At 46.0% G+C, this 21280-nt stretch overlaps 1 protein-coding gene across 2 annotated transcripts in view; it reads right to left on the reverse strand.

The window, feature by feature from the left end:
- col9a2 (procollagen, type IX, alpha 2) overlaps positions 1-21280 on the reverse strand; it is a 202525-nt gene that overhangs the window by 105543 nt on the left and 75702 nt on the right. For both annotated transcript variants that reach the window (XM_038801996.1, XM_038801988.1), the window contains 8 exons: positions 19577-19630; positions 15477-15530; positions 14777-14824; positions 11973-12029; positions 11698-11751; positions 9107-9160; positions 7370-7423; positions 5778-5831 (listed from right to left, as the gene is read on the reverse strand). In XM_038801996.1, coding sequence (XP_038657924.1) covers positions 5778-5831; positions 7370-7423; positions 9107-9160; positions 11698-11751; positions 11973-12029; positions 14777-14824; positions 15477-15530; positions 19577-19630 — 429 coding nt within the window. The remainder of the gene's footprint in view (positions 1-5777; positions 5832-7369; positions 7424-9106; positions 9161-11697; positions 11752-11972; positions 12030-14776; positions 14825-15476; positions 15531-19576; positions 19631-21280) is intronic.

The following is a 21280-nucleotide window of genomic DNA, read 5'->3' on the forward strand; positions in this document are numbered from 1 at the left end:
GTTGGAATTCTTTGAAGATGTAACTACTAGAGTTGACAAGGGGTAGCCAGTCGATGTCGTATATTTGGACTTTCAGAAAGCGTTTGACAAAGTCACAAAATCCCGTAAGAGATTATAATGCAAGATTAAAACGCATGTGATTGGGGGATGTGTATTGAGATGGATAGAAAACTGGTTGGCAGAAAGGAAACAAAGAGTAGGAATTAACAGGTCCTTTTCAAATTGGCAGGCAGTAACCAGTGGGATGCCACAGGGATCGGTGCTGGGACCCCAGCTATTCACAATATATATGATATGGATCAGAGAACAAAATGTAACATCTCAAAGTTTGCAGATGATACCAAGTTGGGTGGTGGGGTGAACGATGACAAGATGCAGAGATCTTTCAGCATGATCTGGACAGGTTAGGTGAGTGGGCAAGTAAATGGCAGATGCAGTTTAATTTGGATAAATGTGAGATTATTCACTTTGGAAGCAAAAATAAGAAGGCAGATTACTACCTGAATGGCTGTAAATTGGGAGAGGCAAGTGTGCAGCGGGACTTGGGTGTCCTTGTGCGTCAGTCGCTGAAGGTAAGCATGCAGGTGCAGCATGTGGTAAAGAAGGCAAATAGCCAACAATACCAACTCCCAATACTTCCAGCTGCACAGGGGCACCAGACAAGGATGCCCACTGTCCCCGCTGCTGTTCGCACTAGCAATCGAACCGCTAGCAATTGCGCTCAGGGCAGCAAAAAATTGGAGGGGGATCCGAAGGGGAGGCAGAGAGCACAGAGTCTCACTCTATGCAGACGATCTGCTCCTCTACATCTCGGACCCACAAAGCAGCATGGACGGAATTATCGCGCTCCTGAAAGAGTTTGGAGCCTTCTCGGTCTACAAACTCAACATGAGCAAAAGCGAGATCTTCCCAGTACACCAGCAGGGGGGGGGGGGGGGGGGGGGGGGGGCAGCACTAAAGGGGCTGCCGTTCAAACAAGCCCGACATAAATTCCGCTACCTGAGGATCCAAATAGCCCATGACTGGAAAGGGATCCACAAATGGAACCTCACCAGCCTGGCGGAGGAAGTAAAAAAGGACCTGCAAAGATGGAACACACTCCCACTCTCCCTCGCAGGAAGAGTCCAGATGATCAAAATGAACGTATTGCCCAGGTTCCTCTTCCTGTTTAGATCCATTCCGATCTACATCCCCAAGGCCTTCTTCATAGCGCTGGACAAACTTATATGGCGTTCGTATAGGGGGGTAAAAATGCTAGGATCCCAAAGAAGGTCCTACAGAAAACAAAATCCAGGGGGGGGCTAGCCCTCCCGAATCTACAATTCTACCACTGGGCGGCAGCAGCCGAGCGAGTAAGGGGATGGATCCAGGAGCCAGAAGCCGAGTGGGTGCGTGCGGAGGAGGCCTCCTGCATGGGGACCTCCCTCCGGGCCCTCGCCACGGCAGCACTCCCATCCCCACCCAAAAAACACTCCAGCAGCCCAGTGGTGACAGCCACCCTCCAATCCTGGAACCAACTGCAATTTGGCCTGAACAAAATGTCGGACAAGGCTCCCATCTGCAACAACCATAGGTTCAAACCAGCACTGACTGACGCCACCTTCAAAAGGTGGAGACAGGACGGGGGGAGACACTGACAGTCAGGGACCTATACACGGACGACAGGATCCCAACACTGGACGAACTGACAGAAAAATTTCAACTAGCTGGGGGGAACGAGCTACGGTACCTGCAGCTCAAAAACTTCCTACGAAAGGAGACAAGGACGTACCCACAACCGCCACGACAGACACTACTGGAAGACTTACTGGACGCAAGTATCCTAGAGAAAGGGAACTGTAGTGACATGTATGGCCGACTGGTAGATAGGGACGACACCGTACTGGACGCAACAAGAAGGAAATGGGAGGACGACCTGGGGATGGAGATAGGGTGGGGACTCTGGAGCGAAGCACTGCATAGGGTCAACTCCACCTCCACGTGCGCAAGGCTCAGCCTGACGCAACTAAAAGTGGTACATAGAGCCCACTTAACGAGAAACCGTATGAGTAGGTTCTTCCCGGAGGTGGAGGACAGATGTGAGCGGTGCCAAAGAGGCCCGGCCAACCACGCCCACATGTTCTGGTCTTGCCCCAGACTTGTGGAGTACTGGACAGCCTTCTTCGAGGCTATGTCCAAAGTGGTGGGGGTAAGGGTGGAGCCATGCCCGATAGTGGCGGTCTTCGGGGTTTCAGACCAGCCAGATCTATTCCTGGGGAGGAGGGCGGATGCCCTTGCCTTTGCCTCCCTGATCGCCCGCCGTAGAATCCTGTTTGGCTGGCGGTCAGCAGCACCGCCCAGAGCTGCAGACTGGCTGTCCGACCTCTCGGATTCTCTCCAAATGGAGAAAATCAAATTCGCCATCCGAGGGTCGGACGACGGCTTCCACAGAACGTGGGAGCCATTCATGCAATTGTTCCGGGACCTTTTTGTGGCCAACGTACAAGAGGAAGAATAGTCGGGGGAAGGTAGCCGGTGGGGCGGGGGGGGGGGGGGGGGGGGGGGGGGGCTACGGGCTCGTTACGGGGGTTTGATGGCTAGCTAAGGCCCAAAACCAAACTAAATAAATGCCAATAAACATGTTGGGAAATGTAAAATATGTATGCCGGCGAAAAGGGGGAGGCCACAGTTATTACTACGAAGATGCTCACCTGTAAATATATATGTTAATTTTTGCGTGTTCTTTTTTTTTCTCTCTCTCTAACAATTTGTAATTTGTTCAATATAAAACATGAAAACTGAATAAAAAACATTTATAAAAAAAAGAAGGCAAATAGCATGTTGGCCTTCATTGCGAGAGGTATCGAGTACAGGAGCAGGGATGTATTGTTGAATTATATAGGGCCTTGGTGAGGCCACGCCTAGAATACTGTGTGCAGTTTAGGTCTCCTTTTCTGAGGAAGGATGTTCTTGCTCGTGAGGGAGTGCAGCGAAGGTTGACCAGGCTGATACCGGGGATGGTGGGATTGACATGTGAGGAGAGATTGACTAGGTTAAGATTGTTTTCACTGGAGTTCAGTCAGGACTAGCTAGGGTGGATGTAGGGAGGATGTTCCCAATGGTGGGTGTGTCCAGAACCAGGGGTCACAGTCTGAGGATTTGGGGTAGACCATTCAGGACAGAGATGAGGAGACATTTCTTCACCCAAAGAGTGAAGCCTGTGGAATTCATTACCACGGGAAGTAGTTGGGGTTAAGACATTGAATTACTTCAAGAGACGGCTAGATATGGCACTTGAGGCGAATGGGATCAAGAGTTATTGGGAGAAAGCAGGATTAGGCTATTGAGTTGGAAGATCAGCCATGATCGTGGCGAATGGTGGAGGAGGCTCAAAGTGCCAAATGGCCTCCTCTTGCTCCTATCTTCTATGTTTCTATGCCTCCAGACAATGAATCTGGGCCTCTATATTGCGAGTCCAGTAACATCAGCATGATGCTATTGATATTAACAGGAAAAGACAAGGTTAATAAAGACAAACTATTTCCACTATTTGGGGATTCTAAAACGGGCTAGACCGTTCAGGAGAGAAGTTAGGAAGCACTTCTTCACTCAAAGGGTGGTAGAGGTTTGGAACTCTCTCCTACAAACAGCAGTTGAAGCAAGGCCAGTTGTTCATTTTAAATGCTGTGATACCCAGAGTTACACTTTCGTACTCCACCCCAAGAATCATTATTAATGAGATAACAAAGTATCAAAGAGGAGGAATATCCAAGTTAATACCTACGACTTTGAAAACAATAAACTGCCTAAGTGCAATTAGTCTCTAACTGACCCAGAAAGATTTTCAACAATAGCACTCAGTTGCTTTGAAGCAATACAGAAAGTGCACACTGTAGTTGATTGACCACACTGGACCCATTATGCCCTTATAGCCACAAGCTATTGAAATCTGTGGATCTTTTTACATTGTATAAAGGTTTTACCTTTTATTAACTGGAGTGTTTAATATAATTAATCATCCTGTAAGTTTACTTTTCTCCTCCTTCCAGATCCCTACTTGGTAACTGCTCCATAGCAGCATTGCTGTTATATGCAGGAGCTGCATATCCGTATCTAATCACTGGCACAGCATGCAGAATATTGCTGAGCGTGACCTTAGAATTAGGCAAGATCCACACAAAACGGCAGCAATATTGACAAACTCCAGGCTGTGAATGAGCACCAGTCTTAGTAAAAGCACCAGACATAAATACTAGCAAATGCTCTGTGGCATTGCTCACAACAGGCCAGTGATCATAGGATCATAGAATTTACAGTGCAGAAGGAGGCCATTCGGCCCATCGAGTCTGCACTGGCTCTTGGAAAGAGCACTCTACCTAAGGTTAGCACCTCAACCCTATCCCCATAACCCAGTCACCCCACCCAACACTAAGGGCAATTTTGGATACTAAGGCCAATTTATCATGGCCAATCCACCTAACCTGCACATCTTTGGACTGTGGGAGGAAACCGGAGCACCCGGAGGAAACCCACGCACACACGGGGAGGATGTGCAGACTCCGCACAGACAGTGACCCAAGCCGGAATCGAACCTGGGACCCTGGAGCTGTGAAGCGATTGTGCTATCCACAATGCTACCATGCTGCCCACGGTGATACAATGTTTAAGGACAGGAATGGTTGAACAGGTGGCACAAAACCTTTTATTCTGGTGAAAGATCATTTTCATCTCCAAGTACTTTAAGTAACAATTACATCAACTTGTGTAATCAAATTTTGATGTCGTATAGAAAGCCAAACACAACTTCCGTGTGCATTTTCTGTATTGCTTCAAGGCAATTGAGTACTTATTTCTGGGTCAGTTAGAAACTAATTGTATTTAGGCAGGCTATTGATTTCAAGGGTTCTCTGTACTCTGGCAATTATTGGGCTGGATTCTTCGATCCTGAGACTAAGTGCTGACGCCGTTGTAGAAACGGTGGTGTTTTATGACCGACGAAACGGCACAAAATGGCCACCGATCCCCCGTCTGGCGTGGGGGCTATCAGGCACGCAGCGTAGAGCACGCGGCTCTAGCTGAGGATAGGGCTGGGGAATTGCTGGGTCCGTGGCCGCGCATGCGCACGGCAGTGGCCTGCAGCGACCGTGCCGTGCGACATGATGCTGGCCACACACGGACCCAGCCTGTCAAATAGTGACCTCCTTTGGCCAGTATCGCCACCCCCGGACCACCCCCCACCAGTGGCCCCAGCCCCCGCCAAAGACCCCCCTGCTGGTCATTGGTGGGAGGGCCTCAGTTAATGTCCTGAGGCCGTCCTGACGGCGTGCGGCGTACTCCAAGAGTATGTCATTTTGGAGGGGGCAGAGCATTGCAAAAGCAGCATCTCCCCCGATTTCAGCGCCAACGTGGATTCTCCGGCCGATTGCCGAACATGATTTCGGCATTGGAGACCGGAGAAACCCGCCCATTGTTTCTTCAAGCATATCCCTGGGATTTGGACTTGCCATAGGTAGGCGTGTGCTGACTGGTGGTTGTCTTAACCTTGTACATGTTAGAAATTGACAGCTTTTTGTCCCAAATGTACTCTTGTAAAACTCAATACATGGTTTGAATAGAGTAAAAAATGAGACAATATTGAACAAATAAATCAAGGAGTATGATTATTTGTGAAGGATCAGGTGTTCCAATTGCACACTCTGCTCTGTTTTGGCATCAACTTCTCATTCTCGCTTTGAATCGCCGGGAGCCAAAACCAGCTTGTATGGACAGAGGGAGAAATGTTATATACATTCACTCACCTGAAGACCTGTTCGACCAGCTGGACCCACTATGCCCTTATAGCCACGAGTACCCTGTTGGGAAAGAGAAACCATGGAATGAACCATTGCCTATGCTTATCAGATCAATATTTGCATTGAAATAGCACATGCTCTGAGAGCCGGCAGTTTCTGCTTTGGGACAGCATCCGACTCTGTCCCATACTTAACCCATTCTCAATCGGAGAATCTATCCCAGGATTCGTTCAGCCTTGGCCAAGACCTCTCCAGGACTTGGCCCACACTTGAACGTTATGGATGCCTGGTCAGCTCTCAACAATGGCTAAGATACTGAACCAGGCGCGTAACGTTTTTAAAGTTTTAGGCCTGTGCAGAAAGATCGATTCATTCCAGGAGTGATACTATAAGAAATAGGGCTTTGTTATTTTATAAACAAACTTTATTAAAGAAAAGAAAGCAATATTTAAACTTTTACTTCACAGGTCTAACACAAACACATTACATGCAGTTTCTTAACCTTAACACTGGTTCCCATAAAACAACACTTGCATGAAAATACAGCTCTCGTTCCACTTACACATTCAGACAAAGGCAACATTTGCATTTAGGAAGCAATCTTTCTTCTGTTAGGGACATTCGTTCCGAACCGTCTTCCAAAACCTTCTCTCTGTGTTTTTTTCATGACCTCTTCTGTGGCTGCTTACATCCTTTCTCTTTTAATTGATTCTCTCTATCTCTCTAAGCTCCTCCCAGCTCTTCAAACAAAGGTCCTTCTCTGGAATGTCACGACTAGAACTTATCAATTGTAACTGGGCTGTTTGATCACCCACTCCTGTTTATACAGAAGACCAGAGATATGCCATTCATATGCACCAAACCTTCCACTGATGGACAAATGGGTAATCAGACTCTATAATAGTCTAATGGATGGTCATGTGGGAATGTCCCAAAAGACTATGGGCCATGGGGGAATTATACATTATCTAACGAATTTAAGTCTGAATGGGACCATGTGATTCAACCAGGTGTGATCATAGATCATAGAATTTACAGTACAGAAGGAAGCCAGTTGGCCCATCGAGTCTGCACCGGCTCTTGGAAAGAGCACCCTACCCAAGTTCAACACATTCACCCTATCCCAATAACCCAGTAACCCCACCCAACACTATGGGCAATTTTGGACACTAAGGGCAATTTATCATGGCCAATCCACCTAACCTGCCAATCTTTGGACTGTGGGAGGAAACCAGAGCACCCAGAGGAAACCCACGCAGACACGGTCCGCCGCTCGCAGACTTTTTAATCCCTATATTGCCCGCGATACCACGGACCCCATTTCTGGACCCAAGTTCCAAATATCTCCCACATCTTGACATGACCATGATCTTAACTCATTTATGGACTAAGAGCAGCCTAGTATTGTGATGTTACTTTTACGTCATGGAATGTACATTGACCAAAGTGCTAAAACTCCTTTGCATCTTATTGAGTAATAGCGGCATCAGGACGAGAGTTTCCTGGGCTGTGTTGAGCACTTGATTGAAGGAAATGTACCATTCATATCCCACACTTCAAACCAAATACTCAAGAGATATATTTCAAAAATTGCTTACTCTTTCGCCTTTTGTTCCCATCATTCCAGGGTATCCTCGAAGACCCTGAGGGCCCTGTAGGTTAAACAAAGAGCAATAAATTTATTCTGATGCAAAGCCAATAGAGCTCCAACATGGTGGACTGCGCACCAATTCTTTTGTAACAAGCCAGGACTCCCAGGCCCTAAATTCCTGAGAGCCTGTTACACTACTGAAAATGTATTGGAGCAGAACTCCTATGCACCCTCCCTCCAGGTTCAAAATTCAATGCCAAACCCCAGGGACAGGTCACTACAGCCTGGACCACAGAATCACAGAATTTACAGTGCAGGAGACCATTCAGTCCATCTGTGCCGGCCCTTGGAAAGAGTACCCTACTTAAGCCCACACCTCCACCCTATCCCTGCAACCCAATAACCCCATCTATCCTTTTTTGGACACCAAGGTCAATTTAGCTTGGCCAATCCACCTAACTTGCACATCTTTGGACTGTGGGAGGAAACCAGAGCACCCAGAGGAAACCCACGCAGACACAAGGAGAACGTGCAGACTCCGCACAGACAGTGTGTCTGGCTATCTGGCAGTCACTTACTCACCTTCCACCTGGCCCACTAGGCTGACCTATCCAAGATTCTAGCTGGGTCCAGCAAGCCAAAGGAAATAAAGGGAGCCATGCAGTCCCATGGAAAGGCAATGGATCCCTTCCGGGATTGATACCTCAGTTTAGGAAAAAAAATTGATCTTTTCAGAAAGCCTTGAAGGGTAAACTCTGAAGCCCTCAGCTGGTTTGAGTTCTCAAGAGATCTGTTGTAGGTGTGAATTTCTGGGGTAATTAGGCACTACACTCCCCATACACCACTGCCCCCCCCTCCCCCTCCACTGCCCCCATCCCCGGCAACCATTCCCCGGCATCTTGCAATTCTACCCTGACTTGAAGCTTATCTAGCTCCTGTTGAAGAATTAACCACCATGGTGTGAGTCGATTTTGCCAGACTAGTGTGTCCCGTATGAAGGAGAACCAGAGCTCTTTCAATCTCTCTGAATTCTGATCTTGTTGATTATTTGCTCAAAGCTCGAGTCTGCATAGGTTTATATCCTATATTTTAAACATCCCATTGTACGTTAGCCTGGAGCCTCTCTCCCCATCTCCAGTTATATGCAAACCTGGCCCTTAAGCTGATGATTCTATCATGCACAAGCTTTGACCCTACTACTTTGTTCTATAAACTCACAATAGACTGGTTTAAAAAGAAATAAATAACCTTTATTGTCACAAGGAGCAGTTCTCCATCATAGAATCCCGACAATGTAATACAAGGCCAATCGTCCCATCAAGTCTGCACAAACCCTCCATAAGAGCACCCTACCTAAGCCCAATCTCCGCCCTATCCCTGTAACCCCACAACCCCCAACGTGTGGGCACTAAGGGGCAATTTAGCACGGCCAATCCACTTTACCTGCACATCTTTGTGACTATGGGAGCAGACACGGGGAGAAAGTGCAAACTCCACACAGACAATAACCCGAGGTTGCAACTGAACCCGAGTCTTTGGCGCTGTGAGGCAGCAGTGCAAGCCACTGTGCTACCGTGCCGCCATGGTTCACCTCCCTTCATTGTTCAGACTCAGATCTAGTCTCCATGGTTTTACCACACAGAGATCAGCCTCAGGCCTTACTCTGTACTAATATCCTAGTAGCCATACATGTAGTCAGTCTTTAAGAGCTCCCCACAGTAAGGACGAGACAGAAATACTTTACTGGTTGGCCTGGAATGCCTTGTTCTCCGGAGATGCCAACTGTGCCTTTGATACCCTAGACAGAAAGAGATAAAAGAAAAAGTTAAGTTTGCCATTGATAAACATTTTCACAATGCGCAATATAACATTCAGTCAGACGAGTAATTTCTTGCCTAAAAACCAAATGCCACCAGCCTACCACATCTTTTCTGAGGTACCAGACACCAGATTGATTGGATCAATGGTTTACGATGGAAACATAGAGGTGAAGAGCTTCCTAATTGATATGCTGAGAAAAATAAAACACTCCGCAAAGCATTTTTTAGATAAATAATTCCTACTGAAGTTTGTGTAAAAAAAGGGGTGTGCCCTCCTTCGCTCCACTCCTTTTACACTTTGACTCGAGAGCTAGGGACACTGCATTTCCCGAATCTCACCTGGCTCGAGTCAGGACGTTTGGGAGAGACAAGAGCTGAACAATTTTAGTGGAGGTAAGTAAGTACGGAGTGGCAATCTCCTGCTGATTGGAACTCCAAGGAAGTTACGGCCACAGTATTTTGTCCAGTAATGCATTTTTATATAAAGTATACAGTGTTACATCCTATAACACATAGTGAATCATTATATATTTACAGTATTATCACCTATAACATACAGCATGTTAGATATGTCCCTGAAAAAAATCACTTTTACCTCACTTTAAAATCACACTCTGGCAGACATATTGTCTGTAAGCATTTTAACCTAGGTTTCAATACTATTACTGCAAAAATACAAACTATAAAATATGATAATGTTTTATATTCATCACAATTTCCCACTTAAAAAGAAAATGAGCCAGCAATATGAAAATATGGCTTTATTTTCCAGAGCCTTATCAGCGTTATATGTTCTATTCTTCTCCCATTTCAATGTCATGATAGAATTCTGCAATTAGATTCTCTCTTCCTGCTACAAGTATGATTTTAAAATTAAATGGTTGTGGCAATAAACTTCACCGAAACAGTCTTGTGTTCCAATCTGTCAAGTTGTTACAACATTACATTAACTCTCTATCCGCACACAGGTGAAATAGCTTTTAATATCTATTAACAAAAAACTTCCCCTGTAAAAATCACAGATTACCATACTTTTAATCACAGCTCTAGCAGACACACTGGGCTGGATTCTCCGTTTTGGAGACTAAGTCCCCACGCAGGCATGAAAACGGTGGTCTTACGGCCCCCGATTCCCTGTTTTGCTGGGGGCTAGCAGGGAGGCAGCTTAGAGCTCGCAGCTCGAGCTGCCGATACGGCCCTCAGCACTTCCAGTTCCGAGGCCGTGCGTGTGCACGGCGGCGGCCTGCTGCGGCCGCGCCGTGCTCCATGGACCACAAAAGTAGTGCCTCCCATCGGCCGATTGCGCGCTCTGGACCGCCCACCCACAGTTCCCCCAGCCCCAAACGAAGCCCCCTCTGCCTGCAGATCGGCCTTCCCCCAACTGTGGCAGTCCTGGACTGAATCTGCAGCCGCCACGCCGAGTTCACGAACGGTGTGAGCACACGCAACCCACGCCGTCAGGAACTCGGGCGGTTGGGGACGGAGCATCATGGGGCGGGCCTCAGACAATGGTCTAAGGCCATGAATAATCAGCATGGTGTACTCTAGGAGTACGCTGCTTTTTAGGGGGTGGAGAATCAGAAAACCGGCTCCACTCCCAAAATGGGCATCAAAACAGATTCTCCGCCCCGTCGCCGAACGTGATTTTGCCATCGGGGAGTGGAGAATCCAGCACACTGTCTGTGAGCACTTTAACCCAATTAAACCTGCCTCCACCACATTTCCAGGCCGTGCATTCCAGACCTAAACCACTCATTAAAAAAGCTTTTTGTCACAACACATATGCTTCTTTTGTAAATCTCTGTGTTTTTCTGTCTCTCTGTGTCTTTCTGTATCCCTCTCTCTGTCCTCCTATCTTTCTCTCTCTCAATCCCCTCATCTTTCTCTATCCCTGTCCGTCTTTCTGTCTCTCTCTCTCTCTGACTGTCTATCTCCATCTCGCTCCCTTTTTCTTTCAGTTTAACTTTCTGTTTCGAATTGGATTCCAATCCACCCTATTTTCTTCAGTTGTGTTCACCCTGTTTCTTCATCTATCCGTATATATCTCAAAGGGGAAAGACCATTGGGCCAATGATTCACTGAGCTCTGAGCTGTCCCATTGCCCTCATTACCAGCTCATTCTTCCAGAAAGTTCCGGGACAGAAATATATGATCAGAGGTTAAGAGAAAGAATCCAATTCACTGCGCTGAACACGTGATGCCCCAACTCCAGCAATTTCTGAACCATTCTTTTTCTGATGTAAACTCACAAACTCTATTACATACTCGTTAGTCCAACTCACACTGTATCTCACTTTCCTGAGTGCTGCTTATGTTACAGACAAACGCTAATATACTCATACTAAATTCCCCTTTATGGCATTGTTCTGGAGCTGCTAGTTCAGTTAAAGTAATAATCTTAAAATATATGTTGCAACAGAAAGGAAAAATATTTAATAAGACGGTGCAAGTGTTAGCGTCATGTCACCAGAAACACCACGTGGCTATGTTCAAGAATAGTCTGTAACATACTCACCGTAGGTCCCTGTCTGCCGGAATCTCCAATATACCCCGGTTTACCCTTGTGTCCCTGTAAATGAAAAGATCACAGTTGATCAGTGAATCATTGTTCATTTAACTTCTACTGAAACAGTAATCCCAACACCATCAAACAAGCTGAGATGATCACTTCTCCACTGTAACAACCTCCTTTTGGTGCTATTTAAAATTTTACTATTTTGTTAAGCTGTGTAAAACTACTTACATCTTAAAAACAAACATGCTTAGTTCTATGTATCAAAAAGGCCTTACTTTGAGTCCCTGAAGTCCTTGCGGACCTTTTAGTCCCGGAGGGCATGAGGTTGGGCACTGAAATAAGACAGAAAGATTTTAGAGGTATAGTCAGTCATGGAGTGAATTTTAGAGACAGTGCTTCATTCTCACAGTTTCAATAACTCTGCACTTGTCCTCCGTTTGCCCAAAATGTTTGGTAAACGTGGAAGTGAATTCAGAAGCCTCGGCCTACAACCAGGTTGGATTGTTTAGCTGTCCCATGTTTGCCTGAAGGTAGTGAACATTGTTGAGTATCAGATCTACTGCTCCTGACCACTTGTCCCATTCTCCATGCCCAAGTCTGGACAGTGAGAATTCTGGCTAACTCCTCAACTCAAGGGCAAAGCAGGGAGCTCTGACCCTGCCTAACCCAGGGCACTGAAAACTAACTGTCGAGCCCATGGCTGTTCCAGGCTGAGATCATCCGCCATCGTAGTGACCTGAGACTGAACCTGACCAAATTTGTAGAACTAACCACACATGAGGAGACCATTCGGTCCTTCATGTCTCTGCTGACTGTTTGAAACAGCAGTCCAATTAGTCCCATCTTTTTCATTTTTAAACATATCTCTAATTCCTGTTCGCCAGTTTACTATTGAATTTGCTTCCATTGCCCTTTCAGATAACGCTTTCCAGATCATTAAAAAAGTTCTTCTAATTTCCCCTCTGCTGCTTTTGCCAATGTCTTTCAAACATAAACACAGACTACATTCTGTCCACCTGTCCTCCCTCCTCATCCAGTTACACATCAGTGTGCACATGGTGTTTACTGGCCGTGGACAAGTTCTGACCAGTTCCCCAGTGAACTAGTCCAAATATAGTCCATATAGGGGCTGGTTTAGCACAGTGAGATAAACAGCTGGCTTGTAAAGCAGACCAAGTCCAGCAGCGCGGGTTCAATTTCCGTACCAGCCTCCCTGAACAGGTGCCGGAATGTGGCGACTAGGGGCTTTTCACAGTAACTTTATTGAAAACTACTTGTGACAATAAGCGATTTCATTTTCATTTCTTTCATAACTCAAGCCAGTCAGTAGAGCACAGGGGATCAGCCAAAACAGCAGATTTCCAACACCAACAGAATCCGCTAATGAGGCCCAGATGATCTGGTAATGCTGGGGGACTGCGTACAAAGCCCAGAGCTGAGAAACCTGAAGCTGACGCATTGCCACTTGATTCAGGCTCTTGCCGTGGCTGTGGGGAGAACAGGAGCAAGTCGTATCCAGGCCCAAACCTTGACCCTTGGCCAAAGAATAAATTACCCAAAGGTTGTCATGTCTTGCCCTTCAAACACAATCATCCCTAACTTCCAATACAATGGGGTGACAGCACAAGGTACCTGGCCAATAACCTGAATGGGAATTTAAGCTGGGAACAAGCCATCCAATCACCCTTTCAGATCACTGCAATTCCTCCCCAATGGAAGTTCCAGGGCAACAAAAGATGTGAAGAACTACCAGTCGACCGACCTTTCAGAAAGGAAATCGGCATTCAGGGGGCAAAGGTAGAAAAGTCAGCTCCTAAAAGTAACTCACTGCTAACTCACTGCTTTGTGTAAGGCTTTATGCATTCCAGCTCTGTGGTGACAGAGCTACAATGCAAAGCTACCACATTACATTTCCAGAGAACAAGGTCATGGAGATTTTCACCATGCTGGCTGATTGGTTATATCAACATGAAAGTTACAACCCTTAATCAGACCATCCTGCCGCCATTGGCCTTTACCCTCCACCTGAACAACTGGTCACATCTACCCATTTGCTTACCAAACCCTTCACCCCTCATTCTTCATCAGCCTATCCAATCCCATCTTGAATGTTCACCGAGAGCAGGATTCTCCGGTTCCCCAGCAATGTGTTTCTCAATGGCGTGCCATTCGCTTGCGGCGGGATTGTCTGCTCCCACCACTTGTCAATGGAAATTTCCATTGAAGCCACCCCACACTGCCGGAAAACCCACGAGTCAGGGTACGCTGTGGGCGGGAAAAGAGAATCCCAACGACCGGAGAATTCCTAGTGATTAAGAGTGAGGCAGAATCTAGGTGAACTGCACAGTCACCCAGCTCTCTGTGTTCAGAGGTCTCTCCTCTTCTCTTTTCTAAATCTCTTCTAGAATAGGCCATAGAATTTACGGTGCAGAAGGAGGCCATTCAGCCCATGAAGTCTGCACCAGCCCTGACAAAGAGCACCCTACTCAAGCCCACGTATCTATCCTATCCCCGTAACCCAGAAACCCCCACTTAACCTTTTTGGACACTAAGGGCAATATAGCATGGCCAATCCACGTAACCTGCACATCTTTGGACTGTGGGAGGAAACCGGAGCACCCGGAGGAAACCCACGCAGACACGGGGAGAATGTGCAGACTCTGCACAGACAGTGACCCAAGCTGGGAATCAATCCTGGGACTCTGGTGCTGCGAAGCAACTGTGCTAACCACTGTGCTACCGTGCTGCCCTACATTTGTTGTTGTTGACCCCACAACTAATAGAACGAGGCTGTTCCTGTTTACCTTGTTTCTTCAGAACTTCAAACACTTGGACTGTATCAGCTCGAGAACTTCCAATTTGTGAGAAAACGGCATAATTTTTCAATTCTTTCTTCAGAATTGTGTTCTCTCATCACAGGCCATATCCCAGTGAATCTGGGCTGTAACTTTATAAACTTAATATCCCAACAACTTCATTAGCTCGATTTGTCCACATTTTTCTGCACACTCTAACAGTTGACAACACAAACGCAGCTGTGAGTAATACAACAGCTGAACACTGAATGAGTTATTCTTACCAGGAGATCTGCACTTCCTTCAGCACCATGGAGGTTACCAGGTAATCCCTGTACAAACAAAGCACAAAGTAATCATCATCAATTCACTCAGAGAATTGGACTCACATGCTGTCAGGCTGAAAGTTTGGGATTAGGTGTGTAACATTAATTAGATTATAACCTGTCACTCACTCCCATGTATTGTTTTTCCAAGTATAAATCATCCAGATCCTTCAATTAGATTCCTCCCTGGGAACCATCTTGAAGGATCTTTTATGTTTTGGCCCAAGTTCAATCCCAAATTATGGTTTATTCTATCTGTAATTTGTCAATAAGCTAAACACCTGAGTATGGATGTTTTTGGTGTTTTGTTTTAATTTTTTAGAGTACTCAATTAATTTTTTCCAATTAAGGGGCAATTTAGCGTGACCAATCCACCTACCCTGCACATCTTTGGGTTGTGGGGGTGAAACCCACGCAGACACAGGGAGAATATGCGAACTCCACACAGACAGCGACTCAGAGCCGGGATCAAACCTGGGACCTCTGCGGCGTGAGGCAGCAATGCTAACCCACTGCGCCACCGTGCTGCCTTGAGTATGGATGTTTTGTACATATCGTGGGCCTCATGTTAGAAAGTAAACTACCCTGTTCACAAGATGAAGCATATCTTGTAAAGATGTGTTTGTAAAGATATGCTTGGTAATACAGAATGATGTACCTGTTGTCCTGGGGGTCCTGGTCGGCCAATAGCTCCAATTCGTCCTGCAGCACCCTTTAAAATAAGTTGTTTAATTAATAGTAGCAGCATCTAGGCCTTAATTGTAAAAAATAACCATCTCGGTGACAATATAAATTAGAAGACAGAAATATTGTGGTGGGAAAAGGTTGGCGGTGGGGGATTAGTGTGGTTGTAGTGGGAGGGTGGGAATAGGCAGTGTGTAGCGTACAGTTTTTCTTTCATTTATTCACGGAATGTGGGGTTGTTGGCTAGGTCAGCATTTATTGCCCATCCCTAAATTGCCCTTGAGAAGACGGTGGTGAGTTGCCTTCTAGAACCGCGGCAGTCTATGTGGTGTAGGTACACCAACTGTGCTGTTAGGGAGGGAGTTCCAGGATTTTGATGCAGCAACAGGGGAGGAACGGCAATATATTTCCAAGTCAGGATGATGAGTGGCTTGGTCAGTTCTTGCAGTGCATCGAGTAGATGGTACACATGGCTGCCACTGTGTGTTGGTGGTGGAGGGAGTGAATATTTGTGGGAAGAGTGCCAATCAAGTGGACCTGCTTTGTCCTGGATGGTGTCAAACTTCTTGCGAGTTATTGGAAATGCACTCATTCAAGCAAGGGAAAGAGTATTCCATCACATTCGTGACTTGTGGCTTGTAGATTGAGTGGAGGATTTGGGGAGTCTATTTCTTTTGTACTGTTAGTCCAAAAATACAAAAGCTTACAAAAAGTAAACTGGAACAGATCAGAAAAGAAAATATTTTCAGAAAAAAGAGCCACAATTTGTCCGTCAATGTAGAAAAATTGAGATGATTCGATAGATCAATTAACAAAAGGTCAGAAATCGGTGTTAAGGGCTTTGCGGCAAGAATTCAAAGGAAGAGCCCGTATCGGTTTTACACCACACTCCAAGGAGTTCAGGCTGCAGAATCCATTGTGTGCAATACAGTAAGACACAGAGGTCGAGTGGGGCAGAGAACAAAAGATTCTACAGCCTGCGATGCAAATTAAAGCAGTTACAAATTGGCGTTTCAACTGTATTTAACTAGACCATTAATCTAAGGGAAGTTGGGAGAGCATTCTGATACCATGAAAAATGGCAGGAATTTATGGCGCGGTAGGTTTATTTGATAAGGACTCAGAGAACTGGAAGTCACACTCATAAATAAGACACATTCCATTATTATATTCGAGCCAATAAGATTTTGAAAGATATTCGGGTCCCAGCATTCTTAAGTACAATTGGAAGCAAATGTTTGTTAAGAAGCTTGGTTCAGTCGAGAAATCTGGGGATCAGATGTATTAAGAATTAGTTGAACTATTAGAAGACCATTATGCACCAAAGGCGCTAATTATTGTGGAGAGGTTTCAATTTCAACAAAGGAATCATTTAGAAGGGATACTATTATGCAGTTCATCACAATCCTCAGTGGACTTGCAGAGCTTTAAAAATTTGGTGACTCGTTAGACGACACAATTAGAGATCGTTTCGTTTGTGGTTTGCAAAATAAGGCCATTCAGAGAAGATTATTAACAGAATTAAACCTAAATCTGAAGACTGCATTAGATGTTATTGTTTCAATGGAGCTCACAGTTCAGGAGGCTTCTCAGCTCGGAGTGACCACAAGGATCCATAAATTGGCTGAAATATGCTATATGTCAAAAAAGTTGAATCTGAACTACTGAGACTTGTGAAAACAGGAGTCTTAGAACCCGTCACTGCTAGCAGCTGGGAAATACCTACTGTGCCTGTTATGAAGCAGGGTGGTACAATTCATATCTGCGTAGAATTTAAGACAATACTCAATCTGGTTTTATGCATGGATCAATACCCGCTACCATTGATTGAAGATTTGTTCGCAGGCCTAGCAGTAGGACAGAAGTTCAGCAAGGTTGACCTATTGCAGGTCTACCTGCAATTAAATGTGGCAGCTGAATCTCAACACCTGCTCACTATCATCCCTCACAAAGACCTATTCCGCTGTAAGAGATTATCTTTCGGAATAACGTCAGCACCAGCTTTATTTCAATGATCAATGGACCAGATGCTTAGTGGTTTACCGGGCCACAGTGTTGCCTTGATGATACAGTTATAACTGGCATCAATGAACAAGAACACTTACGGAACTTAGAAGCTACACTGAAATGCCTGCAATGCATGGGCTTTGTGTCAGGAAAGATAAATGTCATTTCTTTCAGACATCCAGACAGTAAGGGTCTACACAAAGCACCTAAAAAGATGAAAGCTCTTATGGAAACTCCATGACCAATGAATGTCACTCAATTTAAGTTACTCCCAGGGTTAATCAAGTACTATGGAAAATTCATCCAGAATCTGTGAACCCTAAGCGGGATTCTCCGCCGGCAGGATTCTCTGCTTTGCCGGCGCCAGGGGGTTTCCCGACGGCGTGGGGTTACCCCACAATGGGAAACCCCATTGACCGGCCGGCATAACGGAGAATCCCGCCAGCGATTCGAGGCTGATTGGGTGACGGGGCGGAGAATCCAGCCTCCTGTTGAAACCCTTACATCGGTTGTTATGCACAAAACAAGCATAGCTAGGGACATCTGAATGACAAAAAGTATATCAGTCAGTTGAAGAAACACTGAAGAAATTAGAAGTGTTGATACATTTCAGCCCAAAGTTACCATTCCAACTTGCCTGTAATGCTTCACCATATGGTATTGGCGTGGTAGTGTCATGTATACTACCTTCAGGGAAAGAAAGACCAAGAGCTTGCATATCATGTTAACAAGTGCAGAATCTAGTTTATGAATTATAGTTTGTAAGGGCTATCTTCTGTAGTAACAAGGACCAGAGAATAAGGACCCGAGAGTAATTGATATATTTTGAGATCGTAAACATCTCAAAAGGTTTTTAAAGGGGTAGGTTATGGCAGGGGAGCTCAAACACTTCCTGCTCTATGGTGTGCTCTTCCTGCTCCATATGGGAATCTGGGAACATTTCCATTACCCAGGAACAGCATATATCTCCAGCTGTGGCTCCTGGAAGCCCAGGGTTTGGAGCTAGCTGTTTGTCCCACTGTGCTAAACCTGCCCTTGTTGCATATAATTGTACGCAGGTGATATTTGCTTGTGCTTCTGCAAATAAGAATAGACTGAGGGCGGAATTTTCCGCTCCCGGGAAAATTCGGAAGGGCCGTCGTGAACTCGGCCGAGTTTCACGACGGCCTCGGCGGCCGTTCCTCGCCCCCTATTCTCCCCTCCCGGTGGGGCTAGGAGCGGTGCTCCGTAACTCTCGGCCGCCGGGCGGCGCGCCGAGCGTGACGCGACGGCGGTGCCTATGTGACGTCAACCGCGCATGCGCAGGTTGGCCGGCTTCAACCCACGCATGCGCGGCTGACGTCACGATGGCTGACAGCTCGAACACGCGCATGCGCGGTGGCCGTCTTTCCCCTCAGCCATCCCGCAAGACATGGCGGCTTGATCTTGCGGGGCGGCGGAGGGGAAATAGTGCGTCCGATTGAGACGCCGACCAGACGATCGGTGGGCACCGATCGCGGGCATGTCCCCTCCCGAGCACAGTCGTGGCGCTCATTCCCCACTAGGCCCCCTACAAGTCCCAAAACGGGCATCTCACGGCGATTTCACGATGGCAGCGACCAGGTGTGGTTGCCGCCATCGTGAAACGGTCGCGAATGGCAGGCCGCTCGGCCCATCCGGGTCGGAGAATCGCCGGTCGCCGTGAAAAACGGCGAGCGGCGATTCTTCCGAGCGGGGGGTGGGAGAATCACGGGGGGCGCCAGGGGGTCATGAAATTAGTCGGGGGGCCCTCCCCTGCGATTCTCCCACCCGGCGTGGGGAGCGGAGAATCGTGCCCTGAAACTATGGTTACTGGATTTGATGGTGAAGCTCAATATCTCAGTAAATAAATGCCTTTAAAAGTGTGTAGACATTGGCTCCAGTTTTATCTTTCCCCTGGCTTTCTGGAATATAACACATCGTACAATACAGAATAAGAAGTACATTACTCATTCTAAAAACCAGGAGGAATAATTTGACTTTTAATTAGTTATTGGGTTAGAAAACTAATGAATGCTGAACAATATTTTTTAATTAGTTATCACTTACTTTAGCTCCTGGACGTCCAATTTCTCCAGGAAGACCAATCAAACCAGGAGGACCCTTTAGGCAATTAGACAAAGTTACACAATTATTATAAATAAACTGCATTCAACGAATCCTGGTTGGTCCTGATATCTATATAAAGATACTTTTGGACAGGAATATTGGTAAGAGATCAGAAGGGAATTTGAACAATGTTTTCATTATAACACAGGACTATGTGGAGACAATGGTGCTTTAGTAATGTTCCTGGGCTAGTACGCCAGGGACCCAGGCTAGTGCTGTGGGACACAAAATCAAAATACACCTCAGCAGCTGGTGGAATGTAAATTCAATTAATAAAATCTGAAATTGTAACTAATCTTTGTAATGGTGGCCATTAAACTATCATTGACTGTTGTAAAATCCCATCTAGTTCACTAATTTTCTAAATAGGGAAGGAAATCTGCCGCCCTTACCTGGTCTGGCCTACATGTGACTCCAGACCCACAGTAATGTGGTTAACTCTTAACTGACCCACTGAAATGGCCCTGGAAAACCACTCAGTTCAAGGGCAACTAGGGATGGGCAACACATTTTGACCTTGCCAGTGATGCTCACATCCCATAAAACAATAAAGTATTGTTCTGCCCCTTCCACTGGTCTGGGAGAGATTGGATAGAAACAGGACTCCCACAGTTTGGTAGCCATTTAAAACCAATCCAAATTGCAGGAGAATGTACGTTTTGCACTAGGTATGCGATGGGGTGTTTTAACTGCTGCAGCTTCTTCAAACCTGATTATCTCATTGCATTTTTCAAAAAGTAAAGTTAGAGACTTCATAGAATAGAATCACTACACTGCAGAAGGAGGCCATTCAGCCCATCGAGTCTGCACAGACACCCTGGAAAAGCACCCTATCTAGACCCACCCCACGCCATCCTATCCCTGTAACCTAACCTAACCTTTAGACACTAAGGGCAATTTAGCATAGTAAATCCACCTAACTTGCACATATTTGGACTGTGGGAGGAAACAGGAGCATCGGGAGGAAATCCACACAGGCATAAAAACTCCACACGGACAGTGGCCTAAGGCCGTAAATGAACCCGGGTCCCTGACGCTGTGAGGTAGCAGTGCTAACCACTGTGCCACCGTGCCATCCAGCTTCTTCTTAAGAAATGATATGCAATTCCAAGCACGTCGATATCTGGAGCTCTGAATTAAAACGTGAACTGTTCTGACTTGAATAGAATACAATGCAAACGTATAGGATTACAAAATACTCAGTCTAACTTTACTGAATAATGCTTCACAATCACAAGGATATGAATAGCACATTCATAGCTGATGAACAGGCGAATAACATCATGCAAGGTCAATCGATGAATAAAAACAGAAAATGCTGGATAAACTCAGCAGCTCTGGCAGCATCTGGGGTGAGAGAAATAGAGTTAACAGTTCGAGTCCAATATAACTCTTCTTCGAGACTCTCATACCTGAAAAATCAGTACAGATAAAAGGTGTTGGTTCTGGTATACCGAACGCTGAAGTATCAAGTGTACCAGGCCTTGGTACACTTGCATTTAAGTACTGGTAAAACCTGGTACATCAGGCATTAACATTGGCAGACCAGGTATCCATACATCAGGAAGTGGCATTGTTACATTCACCTCGTTATAGCCTTGCTTACATGTAAGGGTGGAACTTGATTCCATGGTTTGATGTTCA

Source organism: Scyliorhinus canicula, chromosome 1, assembly GCF_902713615.1.
Source record: "Scyliorhinus canicula chromosome 1, sScyCan1.1, whole genome shotgun sequence".
Taxonomy (NCBI): Eukaryota; Metazoa; Chordata; class Chondrichthyes; order Carcharhiniformes; family Scyliorhinidae; genus Scyliorhinus; species Scyliorhinus canicula.